The following is a 19,155-nucleotide window of genomic DNA, read 5'->3' on the forward strand; positions in this document are numbered from 1 at the left end:
TCGAGAGATTATTCGCCTAGTAAATTCACTAGCGATAAAGTCGGTAACAGATTCTACTTTGATCCTGTCTTCAAATTCCGCAGGAACTACATCCTTTGACAATGGCTGTTTAAGGGGTGACAGTGTCTTTAGTTCTTGCTTAAGATCATCATGTTTTAGTAAGGAGCCCGTATATGACTCCACTTTAGAACGTATATTGCTTAGTTGCTTATGATAGTGTCTAAATCACTCTTAATATTGTCGATACTTTTAGATCTTGAGGTAGAACTCATTGTTAAATTAGAGACAGAGTCATTCAGTAGCAGGTGTGGTATACGTCCACTCCCACTATTATCTGATTCAAAAGGAGTGGAAGAGCATGTGGTATAGGTTATAGCAGAATTGTTATAATCTGAAGGAAGAGGGTTTTTCCGGGCTTGTTTTTTCGTCAGTCGACCCATTCCACTTGAAGGGTTAATTTAAATGTTAATAATGAGTTGTAAACTAGGATTCAACGATATATAAGCACTTTATAAAAAAATACCGTGTAATCGTAACGCAAACTTCAAACTTATCGTAGTGTCTTCATTATGTTACTCTATTCCCAAGGTGTTTATGCAAAAGAGTACCTCGGAAGTCCACGGCAGGGCAGGTAAGGTTAGGTGACTGTGTGGTTTTAATGAAGGATGGTATGGGTTATGCTGTCACATTATGATACACTTACAAAATGAAACCAGGTTTATTATCCTGGTCGAATAGATGAGCCAATTAATACCAATCAGAATTTAATAGTATCGTTTTGTTTTTATTGCGGTGAGTGGTACTTATTGACACACAACTGTTTCCACCAAGAAGTTCAATCAATAATTCTGGCCTCTAGAGTATAACACAAGGCTCTTAAAGCATTACTTTTCAGTAGTCACAACATTTAAAAGATGTTATTTCTTCTGGATATTATTTGGGATCTTTTAAGGCCAACTATAAGGTTGGCTATACTTGGTTGACTCGGAACTAAACTTCTATAGTTACAAAACCATTTAAGCTGTCTGAACTGTTGAGTACTACTCTGATGTCTTTAATGTGTTTTCGTGCTTCCTGTTTTGTTTTCTTCCTCCCAATTGACATTCTTCACGAGGCTTTCAATATTTGTTATGTGCGACTGGGTCTTTAGATGCTTCAGCACTTTGCAAGTGAAGTATTGCATACGATCCCGTTGAGGAATTTTCATGTATAATTCAATCTGAAAAATGAGTCAAATGAAGTCAAAGGATATCCTGGTATTGTGAGACCGAACGGTGTTGAATTTTACACATATCAAGTATATACAGCTAGGGGTAGATCTCAAAGCAGTCCCTCGGGTCTTCGATAATGATGTTGACATCAATAGTGGTACTCCTTAACTTAAAAAGCTTGTAGACCCATCCACATAGAGTCACTATTAATTACGCTGTGCTTTGAATCCCTCCCTACAACAGATACGATCAAACACTTCATGGGATCCTGAAAACCTCCCAAGTATCTTTTAAAGCTTCTTCATTTCTAATTTCCTGTTTGACAGGCTCTGGAATGCTCGATTATGTAGATGATAGGGACAAAGGCGCTGTCAAGCCTAACGTACAGGGATATCTTTATGTAATCAACCAGCATCGTATAATGGGTTACATGGCTTGATATTGAGCAACAAAGCGTATATGATTACTTATCTATTGCTAAATTTATCACTGCATTTTATAGCTGGTTTTGGATAAAGTGTACAAATTACGATACTGCAGTTAAATAATATTGCTGGTTCAGATATATGAAGAATACTCATTGCAAAGTAGCATCGTTATTGTGTGTGCTGACAGTTGCGTCGAACGTTCACCCGGTGGAGTATTACCAGCAAACGGATTCGTAAATAAATATATACTTAAAGAGCAAGATAGTAGTGAGTTAGTGAATGTTCTAATGACTATTCAGGCATTTGCCAAACCCATATTATAGTTTGATAATCTGAAAAAGAAGTTAGCATGATACATGTGGTTAAGGTTGGGATATCAACGTCCTTACAGAAAATGAAACAATGTGTAATTAACTCACCCTAACTGCCAAATCACAACCATTGAACGGGCAATGGCATTGAAAGTTTATTCATTAGTATAAAAATACTGACACGATGCTAGTTACAACTGTCCAAACAACAATATTAAGAATAAATGTTACCACACTTCTGTCGAACACTCTCGCTGGCTCTAGGTTAGTAGACATCAGTGAACATGGTATTAAGACATGAAGCTAAGGCTTACAAATTTCAGATAATGTAATCATTTTTTAGAAACGTTTTCAGGTGCTTCACCATCTAGCACCAAGTAAAAAGTCACTTACCTTGATACGATGTTTTCTAGCTATGGCGAAAATTGAGGTGCTTTTTCACATGGATTACACCTCATAACATATTGTTTTTAACAAGGCGTAACCATGTAAATGTTTAGCCAGAACTTAATGGAATATACGATTACATGTGAAAGTGACTATGGAAGGTTATTAAGAATCATAAACATAAAAGACAATCATAGAATAAAAAAGTGAAACTCTCCTGTGTTACTTTTGTTTTTATGCACTGGAGGTCTGGAGTAGCTAGCCATTCAATGAGGCATATATCCAAGAAAATGACAAACCTTGTGCGAGATCTTATTCAGTTAATTTTTGGATTTACATAGAGATGTAAATTGATTCAGTATATTTCCAAAAGTTATCCGAGGTAGACATGTTGCACTGACCGAACGAGTTACACAACTGGAACTTAAAATCACAAAACATTCATGATTCAAACCGACTTTAAGTTTTCAGCCATCCATATTTTTAGTCTGGTCATGAATTTCGGCACTCGGAAATAAGGCAAATAGCGACACAATAAAAAAGGATTGGAGAGGACGGCTTACTGAGATGAAGCGAATATTACCGGTAGGGCATACTTTTGTCGAAAAAACGTGCACAAGTATAAAAGTCACACCCTGCGAATAATATCTAACGTGGTACCTAGGTACAGTGCCTGATTGAATGGCCTTATGAAACAAACACAACTCTATTGAAGGGATGGATTAGGAAAAATGGATTTAGAGAAGCAGTATGACCACTGCCGCACCAGCTGGCGTGCCGCTGAACACTTCTCGCTTGTCATCCTTGTCACTGATGACATTCAAAAACTTGTTCCGTTATGCGGCTTCTCTTTAACAAGCAAAAACCGGAGTTTCCCAACTGCTAGGTCCTAATGGTCCGACCTATAATGACGGTGATGCCGCTAACCCTTTTGCTGAACAATACTCTCGAAAATTTCAACCGACCAACAACAACTACACTGATGAAGGTTTCATCTGCAACTGCACAGGACTTTCCGAAATGAACTTGAGCGCTGACCCGGTGTTCCGCAAACTGCAGTATCTAAGAAAAGACACTTCTCCTGGTCCGGATATGGTTCATTCTGCTATACTGAGAGAAACGGCTCCAATCCTGGCAACCCCGCTTAACGTGATGTTCTCACACCTGCTGAATCGAGGCAAACTACCGGAAATTTGGAAGCTGGCTCACATCACACCAAGTTTCAAAGGAGGTCGACGCAGCGAATCCCCAAGCTACCGACCGGTGGCCCTTCTCTCTATACCTTCTAAAATTATGGAGTTCCTGATATGAGGTGGTATATACGACTACTTATTATCTTTAAAGTTCCTCTCACCCCAACAGCATGGTTTCAGGAAGGGTCACTCTTGCATAACCAACCTGCTGACTGCGGTGGACAGATGGACAAGTATCCTTGATCGCAAGGGGAAGGCTGGTATCATTTACCGTATTTTCTCAAAGGCTTTCGACAAGGTCAACCAGATATGTCTTATCAATGAGCCTAACAGGTTAGGTAGCAAACCACCTCTAATTGACTGGCTCACTTCATATCTAAAAGATCGACATTTTAAGGTCAGGGTTAACTTCACTTTTTCTCAGGCTATGGAATGTCCCAGTGGGGTCCCTCAGGGCTCATTACCAGGACCTCTTCTCTTCTTGATTTGTGTAAAGGGTCCTTCACGACAAGTATCGTCTGACTTTTTGCTTTTTGCTGATGATGTGAAACTTTGGAGAGAGATACGCAACCCAGACTATATGGTGGCACTTCAGGAGGATCTGACTCGACTTCAAAGTTGGGCAGAGGAAAAAGGACTTACCTTCAACACATCAAAGTGTAAAGCAGTCCATCTGTGATATGTTGCAGACTACAGTCACATCTCAGGGAGCTCCTCTTCAGAAGAATCCCAAGTCGAAAAAGATTTTGGGAGTGTTGGTACCCTACTAGTTGAAGTCTTACGCTAAATGTGACAAAAACGCCTTTCGAGCAAACCATGCACTTAAGCTTTGCCCGTCAAAGTATAGCTGACCTTCTAATGGCTTACAGTATCCTTAATACTTCTGATCATCCCCTTAAATATCTACTTAGGCTTAGTCACGATACTAACCTAAGGGGTAACACCTAGAAACTGGAGACCTAACATAGCAGAATGGATTGTGGACAAAACTTCTACTCCTTAAGAGTTGTCAAATGCTGGAATTTTCTGTCGACCGAGCTAGTCCAAGCCACTTTCCAGGAGTCTTTTAAGAGGAAACTCGACCTATTCTTAAGGACTAAGGATAACATCTTATTATGATTTACCAATTTTTTTCCCCTATGATCGTTAATATACCTAGGTTTCTGCTTGGAGGTACTGGTGGTCCAATGCTATTACACACGGAAGCCTGTTAAGCGAAAGCTTCTTCTATTCCGTCCACAACAATTTGAACAATTTGAATAAGCTATTGAAAGATCAGTGATCTGTCGTCTGACGAAAAAGTGGTTAAGTCTGATGAATGATTTGGCTAGGGCTTGTTGGCATTTCACTGCACCAACAAACCCGAACTGATAATATGGATCTGCCATCCAGTATGGTGTGTCCCATATTGTTTTGCGTACTGTTTTTCTCATCATATATGCGGGATCAGACAACCCGAAATCCAATAAAATAATAAGATGTTAGTACTAGTTTAATGACAGAAACTACCATTTCGCATTCGATCTAGTCATCACTTACCTAACTTCGTCCTCAAAAAGTTGAAAAATTGATATGAATATATTAGACTTGGATTAGGTCTAACAGTTGTTTAAAACACTTAATTGAAGCGCCATTTAGGGTTTTCATCAGGCGGTTGTCATTAGTTGGGAATGAACGCCAACAAGGATGAAGCGCAGAAATGTGTATTTATTGCTAGAAAACGTTTAGTCACGGGGGATCGTGATGGTGCAAAAAAGTTTCTCCTGAAAGCCATGAGATTGGATCCGTCAGTCAACATAGAAGGTTAGTGTTCTTCAATATGAGACTAGATTTCAAGGACTGGAGTTTTTAGTGAAACCTAGGTCTCGTTCGTCTAGCACCAGAGGTTCCCAAGAAAATGGAGGTCCCTATCCTAGCGCTGAATCTACCAGAAATAAACAACCGGATAAGGAATTCACTAAAACCCAAATAGATTCGTTGAGGAAAGTACTGGCTTGCAAAAATTACTACGAAATTCTTGGAGTGTCGCAAACTGCATCAGACGAAGAAATTAAAAAGGCTTTTAAACTGTAAGATAGCTTTCGACCCTAACTTGTTTAAGTCATGCCCTCAAGTTTCATCCTGACAAAAACAGGGCCCCGGGTGCAGCAGAAGCGTTTAAAAAAATCAAGAAGGCGTACGAAGTGTTGACAGATCCGGATAAACGCCAGCGTTATGACCAATATGGTGCGGAAGAAGAGCAAGTCAGGTCACCTCAAGTTCATCGACACGGGGACACGTTCTTCCAATATGATGGTAATGTGCTACTTTGACTAAACTAGTCATTTAAGCTGATGTCTTCACCATGTTTTTCAACGGAGGCTTTCCGTTCTCACAAGTCTATCGTGATCATCGCCACCGACCTCATAGGTCACGAGAATCAGAGCGTGAAGTAAGTCAATGGTACCACATCTTGATTACCGATTGTTAACATTTGTTTATTTCGGTACAGTTAACTGTAGACTGACTAAATGTATAAAATAAGTAATGAAGCTTGTGCAAAACGAAAGGCAAAAGTAGTATATAAATCGACATAAACCAGGGTATAAATAGCTAGGGAAGGGACTAAAGGCTAATAATGGATGTTATAGTAAAGTGATGTGACCAATAATGCACCGTCTTAGCTTAGGTTATTCGATTGTTCGCCCTTAATGTAACTAGTCCTCAAATGTGTACCAAGTCCAAAGCGTTTATTTAAAGCGACCGACGTAGGGGGTTGTGACCGCTCATCTGAGTAGGCCTGTCAGGCAGCACAGACTCAATGTTTCATACCAACTCTCGATCGTCGTTACTGGAAATTATGTAGCTTGTATCATCTCATCCAGCATATCCAAATTTGAATCCGTTCTAATATTGAAGGCTCATTATATATGTTTTCAGTTGTTACTTGTGTTGGTCTGCCTTTGGGTTGACCACTATAAAGTTCAGAGCAGACATATACTGTCTAGTCATGTATCGCTTGATAATCAAATGTTATTACCTGTAACGTTTATAATTTCCAAATGCATGTTGTCAGTATTCTTTCCGGATAAGTGTGTAATTAAGAAACAAATTTAGAGGTTTGCTCGTAGTCAAGTTATTTTTAGGTAACTCTGTACTGTACTTATTCAACTGCTTTCAGGTCATATGGGCGATTTTATCTCAAATATAGGTTGCATCATGTGGTTTCAGTATACATCTTAGCAGTCATAAAATTTTAAACAAGAAAATCACTGGCCATGTTCGGGATATACTGATATCTCAAAAGGTGCAATTCTTAGTATGCTCTAAAACATCTTCCATCGTCAACATGTAACACATTCCTATAACAGTAAATTGGTCTCGTACTGTAATAAACACCAAGTCCTCTAAATGTTTTTTTTTAAATTGACACACAGCTGCTCTACTAGTTTTTTTGGCGTTTGTACCTCTTTATTTGGCATTTTGTACCCTCTTGTTCCCTACAATAAGTATTTTCTGAATAATTTTGGCTCATTTTTTTATTTTCAAAAGGCATACACACAAGATGTTAGTGCAATGTTTTTTTTGCATTTTATGTTCAGGAGATTTTATGATTAGTACACCAGCATTCTTATTGGCCCTTTTTTCAGAGTAACTACTTCGTTTACGTCCAGTTGATCCCGTTGATAATTTTGTTTGGCCTGTCTTTCTTCAGTAATCTTTTTGTAAAGGATCCATATTTCAGCCTAACCAAATCAAAGTAAGTGTGATCATTGTTGGTTAATTCATCGCACATTTTACTGTAATTTGTAGAGGAACAATACCATTCTCGACCCGGTGATTGACTCAGTAGATATATGACAGAAAACTTAGCTTTAGTGTGAAACTAAATTGTTTGATACATAGTACAGTAAATTTTGGATTCCCTTGATTGAACTAATCCACTATATACGGTCTTGCTTTCTCGGCTGTGGGCCACTCTTTAGGTTTGACGACTTGGGTCTGGCCTAAATAAAGTAGTGGGGAAGAGTTTGGACCTACGATCTACTGAATAAAAGCCTTGTGCTTTAAACCCTAAGCAACCACTTATTGGGTCCCAGTATACTTGACAACTTGGGTAGTTCTCCCTTTTTCATCCTAAAATGTAAAAAGTGATAAATAGCTGGATTTCAAGTTCCTTGCTTTAGCGAATACTGTGGGGATTAGCTTATTAAGTGCCCTTTTCTATTGTTTATCCATTAGTTATGTAGCCACAGAAAAACCGTATACTCGACCCGTTCTTATAGTGCTCCATATTAGAACCATATGTAGTGGGTTAGCGATTACGCCTAAAATTATTAGCTGAGTAGCCATACTAATTTTCAAAAGGACACTATTTTCCTCTTGTTTATAAATATTTCTCAATGTCCCCAGTAGTCGTTCACCAATATCAACTCACACTACAAGTACTTGTAGTGTTCTTCAAAAACTCAACTATTTCACTTTTAGTAGTAATACTGAAAAGATATTCTTGATCATAAAGTTTGTTTTAATGGGAAATGATTGTGACAGAAGGTTCTGCCTATCTTCTGTACACATGACTTCAAATCTATTTTTGGTCGTTTTGACTAAATTTTCTATTCTGGGGTATACACTACTCTCTTAGGTAACAAGTAATGCTGAGAGTAAACCGCCAGTTAAACGAAAGAGTCACTTCGAAACTCATACATAAGCTTTACAGACCTTGAGATTAAAAATGATTCTGCGGGTATATCATTCTTAAACTTGAAAACTGGCATTCATCATTCCCATCTTGTTTTTGTAGCTTGTTATTCTGATGAATGGTAACGTGTTTAGTTTTGTATAAGGATATTTTGAAGTTATAAGGTTCTGTTCTCCAAATGAAACGAAACTTTTGCTATCACAGTTCGCTATTTTGAAACTTCTATTTCTTTAGAAAACTAAAGCTTGAGTACTTCTAGTAACGACATTTCGTTCAGCTTTATCTCAGTGTCGTCTCCAAGTAAGATGCTTAATAATGCTGCTGTCACTATTCACTATCGAAACAACCCCTTAAGAACTTCTGTTTTTTCGTTGGTATCTGGAAACATCCAAGTTTTTTATTATTGAAATTAATGTATAGGTGTTGAGGTAGACTTATTAAAGCTTTAGAACCGTGTTAGTTTCTGAGACACTTGTAACACTATAATCGCATATTGCAAGACCGTCAGCTTTTGTAGTTGATCAAATGCACACTACCAAAGAGACTTAGTACAAATTTTTGAAAATTATATTTTGGACGTTAAATTCTATGTAAGTTTGGTATAGAGCTAATAAATAAATTTGCTGGTGTTCGCTATAATTATTCTAGCAAATACTACATGGAACGTCATACTGGAACACATAAAGTACCTTATTTCGTCAAGAAAACATTCGAGCAAGACTTTTCTGGCAATATTATTCATTTAGAAAGTCAAGTAGAAGAGGAATATATCAGCAACCTTCGATTTCGATGTTTCCGAGAAAAAGATTATAGTAAGTTTCTGATCTATGGTCCGCTTATTTGTCCCGAGTAGTTAGTTTGTGTAATCTTATAATCTGTTGTTTAAAATTGTTTTTGGTCACATCTTGATACGAAAAGGAAATTCAGCGAATGAGTTTCTCCAGTGATTACATTATCAAGTACAATTATATATATATATATATATATATATATATATAGAGAGAGAGAGAGAGAGAGAGAGAGTTTGAAGGACTTATTCTTTAAAGAAATATGAGCAATGAATAAATATGATGTGATCGAGAGGTTTTAATGTTAGTTTATGTGGTGTAAATAATGACAGTAAAAGATTGTGTAACTTCTGTATGTTCAGATAAATAAGCGTGTAAAATTAATAAGCTAACAGTGAATTATTGTTTGAAAGGAATGAAATAATTAAAATGATTTTGTTCCAGTAACTAAAGGTATTAGAGGAATTAAATAGAATTATATCAGAATCAATTATAAGCAAATATATGGAAGTGTGAGGAATAATTAGAGGATACATTTTGAAATGCAAAATCAATGAAACCAAAATAAAGCAATATAAATGATAATATGCTAAAGCCAGGTATAAGACACTATTGTACACAAAGCTCAGACTTCCTTTCATATATGGCAAGGACTTGTACTGTTTTAAGAAGTTGAATAAGAAGATTTATATGAATTTTTTAAAGTTTCCTAATGAACGTGATTAGATTCGATTAAATGTTTAAGGAGAGAATTTCTAATCACTTCACCCTCCCTTACATAATCCCATTAAAATAGGTTCTTGTATCTGTGTTGAAAGCAAACACTGTTTACGACCTATGTACCTTTATATATAAGAGCAGCCAAATAGGTAGATACACACAGAGGTGACCGGACTGGAGAGATTTCTTTCACGGGCACCGAAAACAAATTTCTGCTTTTGAATACTATTCGTGTCTTTGGAGCATGGAGCGGTTTTTTAATTGCCTAAGATAATCAATCAGTCAAAACGTAGAACTTAGTACGTACGTACATCAGTTCGAGTTGTCATACCACATTAGCACAGAGATGCAGTTGTGTATTCATCAAATCCCATAGCAGTACAAGTAGTAAGAGTATAAGCAGTAATCGGAAAGATTAGGGGTTGAAGATGTTATTGAAGGAGTATAATCCAGTGAAATAAATTTGAATAGAGAAAAAGGATACGGACATGAAAAATTCAGAAGATTAGAATTTGGTAGAACACAAAGAGTGGATGCACCTTCGCCATTGCAAACGATTTTGAGTCATGTCATTCAAAGTCTCTAACCATCGGTTGCTATCATCTCGCGAATCCCAACCAGGTAGTCTACACCTACCAACATGGCTCAGTCCAATTGTCAGCGACTTCATGGATTTGTGCCACGATCTGGTCTGGCCGCCCCTAGCTTTCTTCCAACCTACTCCTACACCATAAAACATTGCACGTCGGGCAGTTGGTGGTTGGGCATACGTAACACGTGTCCCATCCACCTCAACTGATGAAGTTTCACTGATTCATCAATCGATTTGCCATCCTTACCTAATATCCGTTTCCTAACAACTGCATTACTTACCCGGTGGTCCCAGGATGTACGAGCAATGCTTCGAAGATACCTATGATCGAAAACTAGTAACCTACGAATATCCTCTACTCTTATCGGCCATGTTTCACTGTAATAAAATAGCACGGAACGAACTGCTGCACAGTAAACCCGTCCTTTTGTTGCTAGACGGATATCTCGCCTACGCCATAAATGACGCAAGTTGGCGAGAACCAGACGAGCCTTCTGTATCCGTGCTGAGATTTTGTCACACACCAGACTACAAGGGCTGATGAGACTCCCAAGATAAGTGAAGCGGTCGACACGCTCAACTACTTCACTCCCTATCATTAGTTCAGGTGTCGATGCAACCCAATACTGAAGTACCATTGTGTATTTGGACAGGGAGAATCGTATCCCGAACATGCCTGCATAGTAGCTTATAGTGGTCAGAAGACTCTGCATTTTGTCAGCGTCTTCACCAAATAAAACTATGTCATCTGCATATTCTCTTATTATACTGGAATTCTCTGATTTGCTCGCTATTGCAAATCTTGGACGGTTTAAATCCTGTGTCAAGGTATCAGCACTAAGTTGGGATTTTCACAATGTTGTTAATAGTCAACCACTGAGACAATGATAATCAGAAATAGGAACCATTGAACATTCTTGGTTAGGCGAAATTACGTTTCTCAGGCCATCAACTCTTACGCTTTTCATATCACAGTTACTTTTTTCCATTACATGACGAGATACTCAGGGTCTATGGTGATATCTAGAAAATGTTTCGGGTAATTTTACGTCTCCTTGCTCAAATTTACCTCAACTTCCAGTCACTTTAAATCCTCTGATGTTACCCTTAATTATTTTTCTTCTCTATCTTTTCCAGAGGAGAATCTCTTATTCCGTGCTAGATATTATGGTGATGATGCTAGTTACGATAGAGCTATGCAGCTCCATATGCCAAATTGTGATCGTCTATCAGAAATATTGGCTACATAATATAATATAGTTGTGTGTTATGCATCTTGTCATAACTAGCTGTGAAGTTATTTTTGCCCTGTTCTATCGCAATACGTAATCATTGAAATTCCCGGCTAATCAGCCGTTAGTTTATTCAACATACACCTAAAGAATGACAAATAATCTTTGTTTTTCGGTGACTAATTAATTAAATATCATCTCCAATTCCTTTTCTTAATTATTTAGAAGTCATTTAAAACTAATATGCTTCATAAATCCACATTAAGTAATTTCTTGAAATCTGTATATATCTCTACAAGATAAAGGGAATTATTCATGTTTGTATAGTTTTTGGCCTAAGTAGGTAGTCAACGTCTTAGCATTCATCTTTTCACATCTTTGTGAAAAAATGTGACTTCATGTTTTATGTTAAAAACCACATGTGATAAATAATACCTGTTGGATTTCTCAATTAATCGTAAACTTATATTGCTCTAATTTTGTTAAGATTTCAGAATTAATTTCAAAGACAGAATATATGTTTAAACAGTGTTTTCTTTTTCCTTTTCGAATCTTCTAATTTCACTGTTTTGTACAGGAACCTGACCCTAGGCGCCATTCGTTTGTTGTGCTTTGAATTGTTTTAATGCATAAACATTGGAGGATTTAACATAAAATTATGTTTTTCCGTGTGTTTGATGGTGGAGTTGCATGCTCAATCTCTGTAAAGGCCTTATCGTGGCTAAATATAACTTGCAGCTGCGAAATGCTTTTCACGGATTAAGATACTTAGTATTGAAGTTACTAAAGTACACCTACAGAGTTACAGTAACGTAATCCAATTTTTAAAATCGAAAGCATCACTTATCATAACTATTTACCTAACCTTGAGTTATTTTATTGGGATTTATGAATCTAAATTTGAATTATTCGTCTGTGTAGTCGAGTTTTCCTACAATGTGTATGCATATTTGTCTTGATAGGTTAGTTTGCAACGCACATTGATGTCTAATGATCTGCGTCATATGTTCCACTACCATTGGTTAACCATGTTTAATCTTAGCTGAAGTAATTTAATAGAAAAGTTAGATATGATCCTGTCAGTCACGGCTCTCAAATATGTAATGGGGTACAGAAATCTGATTTCAATATACTCAGTCGTTAAAATCCTATGGTCCTTAGGTTGTGAATGTTGTATTAGCAATAGAAATTAATGAGTCCCGGATATCCCAAATGAGTCTTCATCTGTATCAAAGATTGGTCTGAAAGATTTCCGCTTATTGTTAGGCTCCAAATTCTAGAATACAAATACATATGTAATTAGTGTTGGCGGCAATTAAAGGTGTACAAAAAAGACACCCACTGATACGGGGCTTTAATTCATGAGACCACTGAATCATGTAAAATATTGTGGCACACTCAATGTGATGAGTAATGTGACACGAGACTAGTTGACTATTTTTGATGCTTCAGTTGGCTAACTTCATCCAAACATGAAACACAACTTGTCAGCCTTATTTTTTGTTAGAATGAATCACTATTTACCAATCACTAAGTCCTGATCATAAAATCACGTGTTTCTTATTTTGTCTAGAGACAAGATATCTCTCTTCTTTCCGTCGTTATGATTATTTTCATTATTTCCATGGTTTTAAACATATCTAGGTGTGTCGGAATAGTTTTTGTATATTGCTTTAACCACTAGTTTTAACATTCACAGTGTGAAGTTTGGTCGTCAAACCAATGCTTATAGTAGTGTTGTCGAGTTTCATTTTTGTAGTAATATCCTAATAATTTTTCGTTATGACACCCGATCTAATGATAGAAGGAATTTTAGTCCGAAGGCTTCTGAAAACCGTGACCCACATAACAGCTAAATGATAGGAAGTACCCAGTGACCATGTGTTATGAACTATGGAGTGTGTTTAGTAGATTGGATTTTACTGATGCAATGTCAAACGGTTCTCTAGGGCAAAAACCAACCTTAAAAAATATTACTCGAAAAGATCCCGGAACATGCAGTTGATTTATATAAAGTGGACATGCTTGATGGGCATTAAAGTTTAATAAACTCTTCATACCTTCTTGAAGTGTAAGAGTTTTAATGGAGGGCAATCGCAAATGAAATGTTATTTTTATACACTCTTCGAATGACTAAGGTGATGCACGTTTTTCTTATTGCCGAAGTTTACTACTGACTTGTATGCATACATGTATTCTGTCAAAATGCTGAATTCCTCTCTTAGCTTACGTTCAGCAGACATGAAAATCATATAGATCTCTTTATGGATCCCCAACTGTGTACCACATAGTTGATGTAAGAACACCAGAAAACGTGAATCCTTTTACTTCACAGATATAACTATGCTTTTCTGTTTTACCTAAGGAGGCTGGTGGTTGTGATCCATCTGGAAAGACTGTTTTTACCTACAATGTAATCAGTAGGTTGTTTACTACTTCTCAGTTAACACTTAAAAGCGTCGAGAACAGCTTTCAAACTTGTGTTGCTTTTCGCCTATTCATTTCACAACCTCCGCTTTGATTAACAGGTCTGTAGACAGGCGGTATCCACTAAGAATTCTATATTGAGGAGGCAGTTGTATGGACAGCTTTTGCTGCATTGTTTGGGTTTGCGTAAACCCACGTTAAGGTAAACGTGCCTTTTGTCGTATATAGCGATTGGCATTCCGTTTGCCGCCTGTAAACTTAAACAGACTCGTGAAGTCTGTCGTTGGAATTCGATGGAAGAACGCTAATTTCTGCGCCGGATGAGTCGAATTCTAGTCACATCTCTGATGTTATTGTATCAGATGCTGGACATTCTCCAAACCAATGTGCATCGAGAAGAGTCCCTAGTCAGTTGTATGGTGAATAAAGGCAATAGCAAGTTTGACCGAATCAGTCAGAGAACCGATCCAAACCAAGTTCAGGATTATGCTAATGAGTGTGAGGCAGATGCATGTTTTCTATTCGATTGTTTCGCAGGTGAATCAAACCTAAATGAATCACATGTGTTGATTACATATATCAATGCATATATGTCTGTGTAATGTAATATGAATAACAAAAAGAATATGCATCATCATTTTTATGTAAGTCAAAGTCACATGATGGAATGTCTCAAATTATATATCAGTGCGTATCCCCAAATACTCACATATAATAATGGAAGTGTGTTATAATAAGATAATGCAAATTGGGAACATTATATTGGCTACAACATTGCGACGTAAAGACAAAACATTATTTCTTGGGGGAGGATAGTGTTGGAAACTCTATGAATCAAATTCTAGATATCAGCGGTTACACTACACAACCGACATGATGATTGTATGCAATTCCAGGAATCAGTGTGTCTGTTCCAATTTCGGTTGTTAATTCTAATACTAACGAGTACATTATAGAAAATACAGAGTCTATATCCAATACACTGTCGAACAGACGTACAATCGATTGCAGACACTCCAATTTAAGTTTTGAGGCATGTGGTGTTTATATGAACCAATAATTTCTTTGTATTGATGAGTATTTTGATTTTGAATTCCAAATAGAGAACATTCGTTCGTGCTAATCTAATACTTCTTGATTGAATTGCGTTGTTTTTGGGATTACTAGTTTATACTATAATTCAAACACTAATTATCACAGAAGGTCAAATTATATAACGTAAAGTTACCTCACTAAATTTCAACATATATACTTATGAATCACGGAAAAGATTATACTCTTGTAAAACTGTCTTGTATTTAAAATATTCGAAAAAGATCCAATAACTTCTGAATTTCGAAGTAACTCCCATGCATTTCAGCAGGACCTTGAAATGGTGCCTTATAGAAAATCCGCAATACTTTCTATGAAAACAAGGGATGGAAGGAAACATAATAAAATTACAACCATTAATTATTGATCTAATGGACATTTCTGGTCATCTTAACAGACCAGTCTCTTGAAAGTTTAGCATTCCAACTGGTATATCGCTATGATTAGGTGTATTTGAATCATAGTACGAACTAGTAATCCCAGCAATAACACGATTTAATCAAGAAGTATTAGATTAGCACGAAAGAATGCATTTTATTTGGAATTTGAAATCAGATATTCTTCTCGACACACATTGGTTTGGAGAATGTCCAGCATCTGATACAATAACATCAGAGATGTGACTAGAATTCGACTCATCCGGAACATATTCGTCACATTCATTAGGGATATCTCTAGAAATAAATCCATTATGACGACGAATAGCATTTGATATGACATCAGAATCTGATTTCTCTGAAATATTTCCCTCAAATTTATTAAGAGTTTCATTAGAGAATAATGGGTCATTAGAAATATTAGCATCTACCAAAACTAAATCCGGTTTTTGATCATGATCTGACTCATTCAACATATTATTCGCAGAATTGTAAGAAATTTCATCAGAAATATGTGAATCACTAGGACAAACCAAATCTGGTACAATACTGTGAAAAATCTGATAAGAAGTTGGTTGATTAGAAACTTTTGTCTCGCAATGATTCTGGGTTTTACTCAACTCTGAACTGCTATACGACGTTATACCGCTTCTAGAAGTCTTAGATAAAGATAAATGATCACTAGAAACATTCAACTCAGTAGGATCGCAAACACAATTTTTAGCATTAGTTTTAGCGAAATGAACCGTGGTGTTACAAACTGAATGAATGTGTCCAGCTTTACCACATTTAAAGCATTCAGAGTTGGGTGGAACTTGAAACAGAACAAGCATTTACTAAATTTGTGCTCATCTTCGTGAGCTGTTTCACAACTCGCCAATGAATTGTCATCTGAATAACTTTCATTACGTATTGAACTGCGACAACGTAGTAAAGTAGTGGGATTCCTGATGTACTGGCGAGTCTTTCGATCTTATTCTTCTCTCTTACCGCATTCGAAATCTGTATGCTTCACACGGTCGAACAGTAGTGGCTTGAGAGTTGCATGAGGAAGTGAAATCGGTTTGTCTGGACGTGTCAAAGTCTTTATTAGGCTGTATGCTTCTTTTCCGATGAATGCAAAGAAATGGGCCACAATAATAAAATCCTCATCATCTTCCTTGGTCATAGCCCAGATTTCGAACCTCTCCATGTAATCCTCACAAGCATTGAAATCCGAATTTGTATCCAACCGTTACATCACAGGCTTCATCACGACGCCAGTGTGAAGTTCAAGAGTATTTGAATTATAGTGTGAACTAGTTATCCCAGCAATAACACGATTTAATCAAGAAGTCTTAGACTAGCACGAACGAACGCATTGTATTTGGAATTTGAAATCAGGCAGTCATCAATAGACGTGAATCATTGGTTCATTCAAACAACACAAGTCCGCATAAACGTGAACGCCCCAAAAACGTAGTAATGGCTGTCTCGAGAATATTCTCTTAAGCCACTGAGATATTTTGTTTTTCTTGAATATTTCCATTCTTTTAGGTCATTATTAAAAATTCTGATGTATGATACCGGGTTACTTACTTACTTACTTACTTACGCCTGTTACCCCTCGTCAAGGAGCATAGGCCGCTCACCAGCATTCTCCATCCAACTCTGTCCTGAGCCTTCCTTTCCAGTTCTTTCCAGTTAATAGTCATCCTTTTCATATCGGCTTCTATTTCCCGGCGTAGTGTGTTCTTTGGCCTTCCTCTTTTACACTTCCCTTCCGGATTCCAAGTTAGGGATTGAGTCGTGATGCACGTTGGTGATTTCCTCAATGTATGTCCGATCCACTTCCAACGTCTTTTCCTAATTTCCTCTTCAGCTGGAAGCTGGTTTGTCCTCTCCCATAAAATGCTGTTGTTGATAGTATCCGGCCAGTGAATGTTGAGTATTTTGCGTAAACAACTGTTTATAAATACTTGTACCTTCCTGATGATGGCCGTAGTAGTTCTCCACGTTTCAGCTCCATACAGTAGGACTGTCTTGACGTTCGTATTAAAGATTCTGACCTTGAAATTGGTTGAGAGTTGTTTTGAGTTCCATATGTTCTTCAATTGTAGAAATGCTGCCCTTGCTTTGCCAATCCTCGCCTTTACATCTGCATCCGATCCTCCTTGTTTATCAACGATGCTCCCCAGGTACTTGAATGTTTCCACCTCTTCCAGAGTTTCGCCATCAAGTGTGATTGGGTTGGTGTTTTCCGTGTTGCATTTGAGAATCTTGCTTTTTCCTTTGTGAATGTGGAGGCCTATCGATGCAGAGGCTGCTGCTACATTTGCGGTCTTCATCTGCATTTGTTCGTGTGTATGAGATAGGAGGGCTAGGTCATCTGCGAAGTCCAAATCATCTAATTGATTCTGGGCTGTCCATTGTATTCCGTATTTTCCTTCAGATGTCGAATTCTTCATAATCCAGTCAATCACTAGAAGGAAGAGGAATGGTGAGAGTAGACAGCCTTGTCTGACTCCGGTCCTTACCGGAAATGCATCTATCAGCTGTCCTCCATGCACGACTCATCACTGTAGTCCATCGTATGAGTTTCGGATAATGTTGACAATCTTTTCAGGAACTCCATAGTGTCGAAGAAGTTTCCATAATGTTCTCCTATCCACGCTGTCAAACGCCTTCTCATAGTCGATGAAGTTGACGTATAGTGATGAGTTCCACTGCACTGATTGTTCCCGATGATCCGTAGTGTCGCAATCTGGTCTGTGCACGACCGATCCTTACGGAATCCAGCCTGATGATCCCTAAGTTCGGCGTCTACTGCGTCTTTCATCCGATTCAGCAGCACTCTGTTGAAAACTTTTCCTGGTACTGATAACAAACTGATGCCTCTGTAGTTCTCACATTTGCTCAGATCTCCTTTCTTTGGTATCTTGATGAGATATCCTTCTTTCCAGTCCGTTGGCACTTGTTCCTCTTCCCAAATCTTCTTGAATAGAAGGTGAAGCATGTTTGCAGTTATTTCAATGTCTGACTTCAGTGCTTCAGCTGGTATATTGTCAGGTCCTGCTGCCTTCCCACTTTTGATTTGTCTGATGGCCATCTTGACTTCTTCGATCGTTGGTGGAGTAACATCTATTGGAAGGTCAGTGTGGGCTGCTTCGATGTTCGGTGGATTCAATGGGGCTGGTCTATTCAGCAGTTCCTCGAAGTATTCTGCCCATCTTTTCCTCTGTTCTTGAATCTCAGTGACTGTCTTTCCTTCTTTGTCCTTGACTGGTTTCTCTGGTTTGCTATATCTCCCTGCTAATTTCTTCGTTGTATCATATAGTTGTTTCATATTCCCTTCTCTTGCAGCTTTTTCCGCCGCCGTTGCTAGTTCTCCCATGTATTTCTGCTTGTCGGCTTTAATGCTTTTCTTCACTTCCCTGTTTGCTTCTGCGTAGTCTGCTTGTGCTTTGACTTTCTCTGCTCGTGTTCGGCTGTTGTTAATTGCTAGTTTCTTGTTCTTCCTTTCTTGAATTTTGTTGAGGGTTCCCATAGAGATCCATTCCTTGTGATGATGCTTCTTAGGACCAAGAACCTCCTGACACGTTGAAGTTAGTGCTTCTTTCATCCCTTTCCAGTTGTCCTCCAAAGTAGTTTCTTGTTCTTTCAGTAGATCCTGTAGAGCCTGGAACCTGTTGTTGAGAGTTATCTTGAATTCATGGAGCTTGTCAGTATCTCGAAGG

General features: G+C 37.7%; 1 protein-coding gene across 1 annotated transcript; it reads left to right on the forward strand.

Moving 5' to 3' along the window:
* Window positions 1–5,453: 5,453 nt before the first annotated feature.
* On the forward strand, window positions 5,454–12,074 carry Smp_132870 (DNAj homolog subfamily B member, putative; the record flags this gene model as incomplete). The annotated part of the gene is made up of 6 exons (XM_018792286.1): window positions 5,454–5,599; window positions 5,632–5,825; window positions 5,861–5,961; window positions 7,160–7,269; window positions 8,860–9,023; window positions 11,449–12,074. Coding segments are annotated over 6 exons (828 nt in total), but the record flags the coding sequence as incomplete, so codon positions are not given.
* Window positions 12,075–19,155: the final 7,081 nt, after the last annotated feature.

The sequence above is a fragment of the Schistosoma mansoni genome (genome assembly GCF_000237925.1).
Source record: "Schistosoma mansoni, WGS project CABG00000000 data, supercontig 0416, strain Puerto Rico, whole genome shotgun sequence".
Lineage (NCBI taxonomy): Eukaryota > Metazoa > Platyhelminthes > Trematoda > Strigeidida > Schistosomatidae > Schistosoma > Schistosoma mansoni.